Source organism: Garra rufa, chromosome 5, assembly GCF_049309525.1.
Source record: "Garra rufa chromosome 5, GarRuf1.0, whole genome shotgun sequence".
Taxonomy (NCBI): domain Eukaryota; kingdom Metazoa; phylum Chordata; class Actinopteri; order Cypriniformes; family Cyprinidae; genus Garra; species Garra rufa.
This window is the reverse complement of record NC_133365.1, coordinates 32,466,149-32,478,061: the sequence shown is the minus strand read 5'-3', so window position 1 is coordinate 32,478,061 and position 11,913 is coordinate 32,466,149. Positions and strand designations below refer to the sequence as shown.

At 32.5% G+C, this 11,913-nt stretch overlaps 1 protein-coding gene across 1 annotated transcript in view; it reads right to left on the bottom strand.

The window, feature by feature from the left end:
* gpr107 (G protein-coupled receptor 107) overlaps positions 1-11,125 on the bottom strand; it is a 20,195-nt gene extending 9,070 nt beyond the window's left edge. Inside the window, exons 1-16 of the mRNA XM_073839943.1 lie at positions 10,999-11,125; positions 10,669-10,791; positions 10,403-10,453; positions 10,066-10,154; positions 9,820-9,962; positions 8,586-8,614; positions 8,426-8,482; positions 8,155-8,277; positions 7,935-8,068; positions 7,719-7,794; positions 7,393-7,466; positions 5,936-6,053; positions 5,566-5,696; positions 5,344-5,387; positions 1,558-1,607; positions 753-836 (exon numbers count right to left, since the gene is read on the bottom strand). Coding sequence (XP_073696044.1) covers positions 753-836; positions 1,558-1,607; positions 5,344-5,387; positions 5,566-5,696; positions 5,936-6,053; positions 7,393-7,466; positions 7,719-7,794; positions 7,935-8,068; positions 8,155-8,277; positions 8,426-8,482; positions 8,586-8,614; positions 9,820-9,962; positions 10,066-10,154; positions 10,403-10,453; positions 10,669-10,791; positions 10,999-11,097 — 1,425 coding nt within the window. The 5' untranslated portion in view covers positions 11,098-11,125. The remainder of the gene's footprint in view (positions 1-752; positions 837-1,557; positions 1,608-5,343; positions 5,388-5,565; positions 5,697-5,935; positions 6,054-7,392; positions 7,467-7,718; positions 7,795-7,934; positions 8,069-8,154; positions 8,278-8,425; positions 8,483-8,585; positions 8,615-9,819; positions 9,963-10,065; positions 10,155-10,402; positions 10,454-10,668; positions 10,792-10,998) is intronic.
* Between the last annotated feature and the right edge of the window lie 788 nt (positions 11,126-11,913).

The following is an 11,913-nucleotide window of genomic DNA, read 5'->3' as shown; positions in this document are numbered from 1 at the left end:
ATATATATATATATATATATATATATATATATATATATATATATATATATATATATATATATATATATATATATATATATATATATATATATATATATATATATATATATATATATATATATATATATATATATATATATATATATATATATATATATATATATATATATATATATATATATATATATATATATATATATTATGGTTAATTAAGTGTATTTGAAAAATTAATTGGGTACAAGACAAGTACACAAACTGGGATGCATTGTGTTTGTATACAATTAATGAATTCTGAAGTTTAAATGGTTTTGAATTAGTATTTGTAACAGTGGGATCCTATAGATTTTAAGAATTAAAGTTTCAAACATTATAAAGTGCACTACTGCCACAAATGGACACTGGAACACAGGATAACTAAGGTGGGCTCACGTCAAGTATTATGTATAAAGAAAAAGAAAAAACATTTCCCTCATGTCATGGTGTTTGAACATTGACCAACCAAACAATCAAGCCAATCAGAGAATTAAAATAGTGTTTAAAATAGCAAAGTTTCATGTTTACTTAGTGAAGCCAACAATGACTTCAGTCTCCATTAACTTGCTTTAATATAAAACATTAAACTTATCATTGCATTGATATGTTGCCATTAACTTTTCTGTAATGAACAAGTATTTACTGCACTTTAGTAAACAGACTTTAGTTTGCTAGCTGTTAAATGTTGTTGTAAGTTTGAGTAAGCTGCCATTACTCACCTGGTAAAGCCACTTCCATTGGAAAGGAACAATGACCTTGATGAGACTGGCAATGATGCGGGTGAAATAAATATAGCACACAATCTGTGACACAAAAAGAGACAGAGACAAAGGAGTGATAGACTTAGTCTAAAGGATTAGACAATTGAATTTCAATGTCTCAAATGATTGATCACGTTGAATAAAGACAAATGACCAAACAAACAGTGTGTTCTAGTCTGATTTAGTCTCAAACAAAAAAAAGTTACAACAAAATAAAAAATATACATTTTTGAAGGTTTTGGGCTATTTAGGTCAATAACGAAATAAGTAAATGGGACACTGATCAAGTGAACTCCTCATGGTCAGTGAAGCATGAAGAAAAATACTTCATAACTTAATGTAGTTTCTTTCCTGTTCTTAAATGAATAAAAAAGACTGCTATTAAATGAAATACAATTATTTTTGTTAGTGGTTTCAGACTTTTGGACCACATTAGACAAAGCTAGAGACATACTTAATGGCAAATCGAGACCAAAGTGACTGATAAAGCATTTTGAGTTATCATTGTGAAATAAACTATAAGGTTGCAATAAAAGAGTGAACTCAACGCATTTATGCACAAAACTTCATGAATAAATGCATTTATTCAGTCAGCAACTGTTGAAATCAAGCTAAACTTGAATCAAGCTAGTCTAATAATTTTCATGCCATGACAGGCTGTCTGCCCTGCACAGAACTGAGTGCCAGTCATCTGTCCAATTAAAATCACTGTGTCTGAATGTAAGTGAGAATGACAGCAAGATGAGATGAAGTGAATACATACCATCACATAGTAGTGCCTAAAAAGTTTCAGTTGAGCCAGATTGATGGCAGCTACGAAGAGAAAGAGAAGCCAAACATTACGATTAATACAGAGTGAGAGAGGGGATGAGCTGTCCTTTTACCTTTCATGCTTCAATTACTGAGGTTCTCGGCTCCTGCTGTGAAAATTGTTAAAATCAGAAGGCAATCAAAGAGTATATCTTTGTGCCCTGTGAGAGACAGGCAGAAGATGAAAGCAGGAAAAATGTGATAGGCAGCAATGAAACTATGATTATTTAAAAAAGATAAAAGGGTAGTGATTGTCTGGAGAGAAAATTCTCTGTTGACTATAGGATTATACAAAGTAATAATACACCAAGGCAACATATAGTGGTTCTGTTATATAAGTGACCCTGGACCACAAAATCAGTCTTAAGTCGCTGGGGTATATTTGTAGCAATAGCCAAAAATACATTGTATGGGTCAAAATTATTGATTTTTCTTTTATGTCAAAAATCATTAGGAAATTAAGTAAAGATCATGTTACATTAAGATTTTTTGTAAAATTCCTACTATAAATATATCAAAATGTAATATTTGATTAGTAATATGCATTGTTAAGAACTTAATTTGGACAACTTTAAAGTTGTAACTTTTCTCAGTATTTTGATTTTTTTGCACCCTCAGATTCCAGATTTTCAAATAGATGTATCTCAGCCAAATATTGTCCTATCCTAACAAACCATATACCAATGGGAAGCTTATTTATTGAGCTTTCATATGTTGTATACATCTCAGTTTTGTAAAATTTTACCTTATGACTGGTTTTGTGGTCCAGGGTCACATATGTATCTCACACTGTGCCTGAATATTTCTACTTTTGTAACTTGTGAGGGTTCATTTTTCTGTAGTGGCAAAAATTGGGACACAAACAGTGGGGCTAAGGGAATAACCTGCTTCATTTTGAGTGCTGATCTCACTCACACACTCACACACACACCTTTTCTTGTTCATACAGCTGTTAATATTGGTGGGAAAAAAGTTATTGTAAGCATGTTAGCTTGAAAATAGACATCCTTGGGGATCACACCAAAGATATGAAATAAAGACAGCATACATTCATTTCAGCCTACCAACATGAAAAAGCCTCATTCAGCAAAGATCACTACTGCAGAGGCACACGCCACAGCAGGAAGCTGTCATCAAGACCTGCACATCTCTCTTCATTATTCTCTCTTCATTAAGTGTTTTTTTTTGTCTTAGCTGGAGGTTGAAGGTTTTATATGTGAGATTTAAAGCACTGATCTGAATACTTCTGCTTATATGAATAAGAGTCCATGCACAGAAAAAAAAGGCTGTGTATATAACAAAAATACAGTTAACCAATATACCAGTTTTTTTGATAATGCCAAATCTTTGCTAGCAAAATGCATGCATTTTTAATTACCATTTATGTTACTGGCTAAAATAGATACAAATAGATTAAAAGTAGATCAGATTAAATGTAAATTGTGTATAAAGTTATACAAGGACGGCTTGATGAAAAATAAAATTGTAGTGTTTATACTGGATTATTTCGTACACTACCAGTCAAAAGTTTTTGAACAGTAAGATTAATGTTTTTTTTTTAAGTCTCTTCTGCTCATAAAACCTACATTAATTTGATCAAAAGTACAACAAAAACAGTAAAATGTTGAAATATTTTTACCATTTAAAATAACTTATCTATTTGAATATATTTTAAATGTAATTTATTCCTGTGATTTTAAAGCTGAATTTTTAGAATCATTGCTCCAGTCACATGATCCTACAGAAATCACTCTAGTATTCTTTTTTTTCCTCTATTTGCTGTTTATCTGGAATAGAAATCTTTTGTAACAAATGTCTTTATCATCACTTCTGATCAATTTAAAGCATCCTTGTTAAATAAAAGTATTCATTCTATATAATTACTATTAGAAAACATCTAGATATATTACGGTTCAAAATTCTGGGGGTTGGAAAGATTTTTCTTTAGTTTTTGAAAGAACTCTTATGGTCACCAATGTAGCATTTATTTTATCGTTTTGAACTAGAGAACTAGAGAAAAACATTTATGTCATAATGAGATTTCCCCCTCAGTTTCCATCGTTTTACTTGAAGGAAAGGTTAGAATTTTGTGAATTTTTCGAATGAAAGATCTAAAAGATCTAAAAGATAAACAATGCAGATTTATTTTCACAGTCACCTTTGCTCTAATTTACCAAGGGTGCCAATATTAGTGGAGGGCACTGTATATATAAAGGTTGCATTTATTTGATCAAAAATAGAGTTATTACTCTTTATTTATTAACTGACGAAATAATAATAATAATACAAAATGTACTGACCTCAAACTATTGAACGGTAGTATAAACAGAAATGTAAGATGATACAGAATAATGGCTAAACAATAATTCCATAACTATCAATACTTTTTTTAATATTATTTTAAAATAACCATGCCAATAAAGCACAGTAAAATAAAAACGAATTTACCTCTGGAATGAGGTTATGCAAGCAGTTGCATTTATGTAAAAACCAGCACAAAAATGAGACTTGCAATGCAGAATTTCTGCATCTTTTTCCCAGATGATGGAATTTGCAAAGATCCCTTGCTGCAGGGCCAAATCTGTCTACCCATTTCCTGGATTTGTGGGTAGGATAAAGTCATAACCCAGGCTGGTTTCTCTGAGCTCTGACATTTTCAAGCTGCCTGGCATCTGTTGTCGCAACAGGCGACAGTGCACGGTGGCAGATCACATGCCAAAGAGAGCATCTCTAGAAGGATCCATTTTTCCACTTTAAAAAGATTAAACCACAATGGACAAATGCAATGCGTGTTGTTTCATGTTAGTAACAAATGTTTGCAGATGCGAAGAACTGGGGATGACACAAGCACTGTTTGCTTAAAGGAATGAAAAACTAACCCCTGACCAAACTCTGACTGGCTCTTGCGTGCCCACTCACTGTGGTGAGTGTTTATAATAATGACCAAATTCAGCTTAGGATCAGTACATCTGACTTGTGGCATCATAACACGACAAAACCAATACAAACAATTGGTGCTCTTAATGAGCAAATCATTGGAATGAATTGACTTTAAGAATTCTCCATATACAATAACATTCATAAGTCTGGGATCAATATATATATTTTTTTTTCTGTAGTCTCTTATGCTCACCAAGGCTGCATTTATTTGATCAAAATTACAGTAAAGACAGTAATAATGTGAAAAACTGTTATCATGTAAAATCATTTCCTGAGGTAAAGCTGAATTTTAGGCATTACTCCAGTCTTCAGTGTCACTTGATTCTTCAGAAATCATTCTAATATGCTGATTTAGTGCTCATTCTTGTCATTCTTTTCACAGTTGAAACAGATGTGCTGCTTAATGCTTTTGTGTCAACGATAACACATTTTTTCAGAATTCTTTGACGAATGGAAAGTTCCAAAGAAAATAAATATTTTGTAACATTAAAAATGTCTTTACTGTCACTTATGATCATATTAATGCATCCTTGCTGAATAAATGTATGTCTAGAGCAGCATATCTAGAACTGTTGCATTCTGGAGGACAGCACAATTCAATTTCTATGCTGTAAAGACAAGTCTTTTCGAATTGCATATAGAGAAATGTGAAGGAGAACAGCTCACACGACCAAGAAAAGCATTTGAAGATTCAAAATACACACTTTCCACAAGATATCATTTAAAATGGCTTAAACATTGTGACACGTGACTCAACGTCTTTTAAAAAAAGGCCACTGAAAATGGTACATCGACATACCTTTCCCATCTGTTGCTGATGCCTCTTGTAAATGTCTTATGGACCTATCAAAAAAAAAATTGTTTTTAGACTTTTAAAGATTACGAAAGATAAAAAAGCAAAACAGCCTACCGTTTACTCATTTAATACAGACATCAGACGCTGGTCTATTAGTCAAGAAAATATATTTATGGCACAGAAAATTAAATCTGGGGCACATCAAAAGGACAAAGATGCACTTACCAGACAACTGGAAAGAGAATAGCCCCGCAGCACAGCAGATCTACCAGAAACAGGATCTCCATCCACAGACCATACTCACTGGAGCCCTCCTCTGTGGACTCAATAATGATGTATGCCACATTGGCCAGAACCTGATATCACAAGGCCAACAAGACCATGTTACATTTATTACTGCTTTTATCATAGGAGGTGGTTTACCTTCATGTTGTGTATCATTGTACTGTAATGTCTTGATAAACACATTTTAGTGTTTTGTGACCTGTATTATTCTAAAAATTTGGGGTTTTTAATGCATATTCATACACAACATTTGGAGCGAACACTAGTTAAAACAGTACTTTGAGATTATGCTGAAAACCAAAAATAATACCTGCAGGGGAATGACGATCATGAAGATCTTTTTGTCTTTATCTGAGAGGATATGCTTGACAAAGGCCCAGCCAGTTCCTATTAATGCTATAGTGATGAACAACAGTGCCCCCTTCAGCCTGCACAAATGAAAACATTTAGCAAAATCAAACACAGAGCTCGTATTGTGGAATTACTGTTTCTGTTTTAAAACTCATGACAACAGTAGAGGTTCTCATCCAAAAAACAAGCTCACCACCCACCTAACCAACTAAACCAACCTAAGGAACTTCAAGTCTGGAATACACTACATGACTTTTGTCTAGATTTTTGCCCCAATTCGCAGTCTGGAGGAATCACCACTAGCTGCTGAAAATCAATGCCAGTGTTTAGATTTTGGGACGTTGGATTTGAACGATTTCACATAAAATTTTGTAATGCAGAGAAAGCTTCAGACAATGAGGAAATAAACAAGCTGACATAAGTGTAGTAGTGTTTGCTCTTTAGTCAGTTGGTGTATAATGTCCAGTATGCTGCTCAGATTTGAATGGTTTTGTAATGTTTCCCAGGAAGAGCAAAAACATAATTGTACACACACTGCCGTTCAAATGTTTGGTATCAGTACGATTTTGAATGTTTTAAAAATACAGAAAAACAGTAATATTATGAAATATTATTGCAATTTAAAATAGTGGTTTTCTATTTTAATATGCTTTCAAATGTAATTTATTCCTGTGATGCAGAGCTGAATTTTCAGCATCATTACTCCAGTCTTCAGTGTCAAATGATCTTTCAGAAATCATTCTAATATACCGATTTATTATCAATGTTGGAAACAGTTGTGCTGCTATTTTTTTTTTGAACCTGTGATATGTTTTTCATGATTCTTTGATGAATTAAACATTAAAAGGAACAGCATTTATTTAAAATAAAAATCTTTTTGTAACAATATACACTACCATTTAAAGTTTGGGGTCGGTCTTTCTTTCTTTGAACGAAATTAACACTTTTATTCAGCAAGGATGTGTTAAATTGGGGAAGACTTTTGATTTTAAATAAATGCTGTGCTTTGAACTTTTTAATTCATCAAAGAATCCTGAAAAAAGTAAGACAGGTTTCAAAAAAATATTAAGCAGCACAACCGTTTCAAACATTGATAATAAATCAGCATATTAGAATGATTTCTGAAGGATCATGTGATACCGAATGTGAAATTCAGCTTTACATCACAGAAATAAATGATATTTTAAAGTATATTAACATTAATATGACAGTTTTTTCAGTATTTTTAATCAAATAGACACAGCATTGACGAGCAGAAAAGACTTTAAAAAACATTTAAAATCTTTTGAATGGCAGTGTACATATCAGTCCATATTTTTTCTTATATAATAGTACTTCTCCCTATTCCTGTTTTATCCAGTTACATCCACATCTCTCATTCTCTCACACATACATATTTTATATTGGTGAACTTACAAGTGAGTAATGTAATAGACCACAGCCCAGCCTTCAATAGGAAAGCCCTGATTGGAAATGTAGTAGTAGTCAATCTGTAAAATAGGAACATAATTGTTAAAACAAAGGCAGAGCAATGCTGCTTTTTGCCTAGAGCAAAATGGAACTGCATTTGAACCACATTTACCCTAATTTTCAAGTTTTTTGTTAAACTATCATTTGCTAATTTATGATTTGGATAAAAATCAAAAAAATCTTGAAAAAAATCTTGAAATCTGAAAACATTTACTTAAAATATAAGCATTTCTTTTTACCATTCACATATAAACAAAGAGGTAAAGACTCACTGCATGGAAAATAAGGGAAAGGGACTTTGTGAATGGAAGAGCAGCCATCAGCCAATGAATCTTGTAAACATCAGAACTAAAAAAAGAAAAAGCACACTTGCTAATTTTACAGAATTTGAATCTGAGACATGATTTTGCTGCTCTCTACTGGTCATTTCTTGTGTATGAAACCATCAAATAGAAAATATACACAAGATCTGTTATTGTAACACTTACCTATGTGTACGCAAAACATGAACCCACAGCGTGCCGATGAGGAAGAAGAACATGGACATGCAGATGTAAAGCTTAGGTAAAGGAATCTCTCCTGCAGAGAGGAAACTGTCTGGATTCTTCTCTTCAATGTTGATCTGAAATCATATTTACCACTTGAGTACAGACTTGTACTTTTTTATATTTAAAGACACTGGATTTTAGAACTCAGAGAAACACTTACATCAATGCTGAAAGGCAGCATGTCTGAAATAGAGCTTTCCTGGTTCATTGGCATGGAGAAGCAGTTGTAGAAATAAAAGTTATAAAGGCCTTGCTGCTCATCCGTTGTGACATTGAAGTAAAACTAAAACAAGAACAGGTCAGTCAGTGAAGTGCACAATTGGGCAGATGTTAAAAGAAGTACATCTAGAAATGGACAGGTATTAGCTCAGAACTAGCTTGATGTACTTCAGAGCCCCATCAGCTCTCAGCAAAACCACTACATGTCTTACCTCAAATGAGTAGCTTTTCTCTTTGTTCTGCAGAGGATAGCTATCTTCCACCTTGTTCTGGGGGGTGTAATACAATCAAGAGAGTTAATGCAGAATTAAGACATTAAAAGCATATTTTCAGACTAAATGCAGCCATAAATAATTAAAAACAAGAGCTCACCTCAACATCTCGCTTGGATTTAGAACCCGCTACAAATTAACAACAGAGAAACACAAAATCTAATTGAAAACGAGACTGATAAAACACAGGATTACAAAACCAACATTACACTTGTTTGACGAGGACATTTATAAACTATTGTTCGAAAAGTCTCACCAAGGCTGCATTTATTTGATCAAAAAACAGTAACATGGTAAAATAATAAAACAACTGTTTTCTATCTGAACATATTACGCTGAATTTTAAGCAGCCATTACTCCAGTCTTCAGCGTTAGATGGTCCTTCAAAAATCATTCTAATATGCTGACTTTGTGCTTAAGAAACTATTCTTATTGTCATCAATGCTGAAAACAGCTATACTGCTTAATATTTTTTGTGGTAATTGTAATATTTCTTTTCCAGGATTCTTTGATGAACAGAAAGTTCAAAAGAACAAGCATTTATTTGAACCAGAAATTATACATAATAAATATTCTTACTCTAATTTCTGATCAATTTAAAGCATCCTTGCTGAATACAAGTACACTACCAGCCAAAAGTTTTTGAACAGTAAGATTTTAATGTTTTTTTAAAGAAATTTCTACTGCTCACCAAGCCTGCATTTATTTGATCCAAAGTACAGCAAAACAGCAACATTTTTAAAAATTTTTACTATTTAAAATAACTGTTTTCTATTTGAATATTTTTTTTAAATGTAATTTATTCCTTTGATTTTATAGCATTTTTTTGCATTATTACTCCAGTCACATGATCCTTCAGAAATCATTCCAATATTCTGATTTGCTGCTCAAATTTTTTTTTCGAAAATAGCTAAGTAGATTTTTTAAAGTTTCTTTGATAAATAGAAAGACCAGAAGAACAGCATTTTTCTGAATAGAAATCGGTATATAAGTCTTTATTATTACTTTTGATCAATTTAAAGCTAAAAAAAGTATTAATTTCTAAAATGTCTTTCGAAGACATTGATCACAGAAATAAATTACATTTTTAAATTATTTTAAATGGTAAAAATATTTTAAAATGTTACAGTTTTTGCTGTACTTTGGTTCAATTAAATGCAGGCTTGGTGATCAACAGAAATTAGAAACTTCTTTAAAAAAAACACAAAATCTTACTGGTAGTATATTACTTCTATTTATTTATTTATTTAAAAAAACTTATTGACCCCAAATTTGAAATAGTATGGTAGTGCATGCCATGAGGTGCCATACAGTTCAAGATAAGAAAGACTTACTCTTAGACTGAGATTCATCATCTTGCCCCTTATCTTGAAGAACTTTGCCCTTTTCAGCTTGCTGTTCCTCCACAATGTTTTTGGGCACAACAGCTATGATGTTGGGAAACACACCAGCCTCTGCTGAAGTCTTCTTCCTCACTCTGAGGATATTGCAAGCCATGACATAACATTCAAAAACTATATAATACTCCCAAATTCATTCTAATTGTAAGAACTGAAAAAAAAAATTGAAGTATAACTCACAAGTTATTTTTGAAGTCCAACAAGAGAAGCACCCCTGCAAAATTACTACTTGGATCCTTTTTCAAAGGACAGTAGTCAAGGCCCTCGTCCTGCATATTCATAAGAGAGGTCATCAATTATGACTCAGTTTGATTGAAAGATTATAAAATGAATGTATGACAATGTAATGTTAGCTTGAATGTAACATATTGTATGAATCCTTAATTACAGCTGCTAATTTATGTTAACACTAATTTATACTTAAACCAACAATAACATTCTACACATTTAGTACACAACACAAGACTACAACTGCGAAGAAATATATTCAGATTGACATTCAAAGGCAGATACTAACCAGGTACGTGGAGAAGCCATTATTGCTTGCACGATCTAGGCTAAAACCAATCTGCAATAAATAGAGATAGAATATAATAATAAGATATAAATAAGATCAAATATAATTAATTAATTAATTAATTAAATAAATAAATGTTCAACACACAGCAGGTGACATTTACATACATTTTCATATTGATTTATTTCATCGTGTTTTTATAGCCCTGAATGAATCTCAAAGCTGATCATTTGACAGACAGGAGTGAGTGAAAGAGAAACACTAACCGTGGAGCTGTCAATGTTGTCCGTATTCCCACTAGAGAAGCTGAGGCTGTTCATGTTCATAATCATGTAACCATCTTTATAAAAGCCGAATGTGTTCAGATGGACCCGCTGACGGATGTCATCCTGAGACAGAACACGTCTGTTTAGTGTCGCACGAGCATTTAACGTTAGATGCTAAGATGCGTTGAATTATCATCTTGCATTATCACAACAAAACGGTTATGTCTGATTAATCATAAGACAGCATCCGTTGCAATAAACAACAGTGGTGACAACACAGTGACTATACGAAAATCCTATAATAACATTTAAAGCACAGCACACACATACCTTAAGTATGAGATGATGGAGTCGACATTGACTCTCTATGATAAGAGCCGTTATAATTACATTAATTACTGTAAACATACACTTCTTCCCGGTCGCCATTTTTAAAAACCGCTTAAAAATAAGAACAGGTCAATCGTACTATTATTTCCGGTTCACGTGTTTATTAAACGACGCCCTCTAATGGACAAAGGAAAAGCCAGCTTGTGTATAAAATGTCTAGTTATACAAAAAAAGTTATATAAATCTTCTAAACATCTCTTTTTGGAATATGTGTGATGATTGTGGGTGTTTGATTTTAAGATAATAGTATTGCGGTTTCTACAATATAAAGAATTGCTGTAAGTTGGCTCGCAAATTTTAGATACAAACTATGTTAAAATTTTTAGATTTGACTGTACTTCACTTTATATGGTACGGTGACGCATTGCTGCCGCACACTTATTTTTTTTCCCACTCAGCTATGTCGTTATAACGACATCTTTTCTCGTAAAAACGACATCTTTTCTCGTAAAAACGACATCTTTTCTCGTAAAAACGACATCTTTTCTCGTAAAAATGACATAATTTTCTCGTTAAAACGACATCTTTTCTCGTAATAACGAGATCTTTTCTCGTAAAAACGACATAATTTTCTCGTTAAAACGACATCTTTTTCTCGTAATAACGACATATTATGTCATATGATCTGATATGATTAATAATAACAATCATTGATTATGTTATGAGATGTTATGTTATAAGCGTTTGTCCGCGCTGCCTTTACCACAGTCCTGACATAAAGGATGATGCACGCTGCTGGAGTTAGAATACACTAGCAGCTATATATAGAAATAAACTGTTTTAATAATTTTAATGTAATGGTTTCAGTTGTAGCGGCATGTTTATTAGGATTAATCTCCAATCTGCCCTCAGACC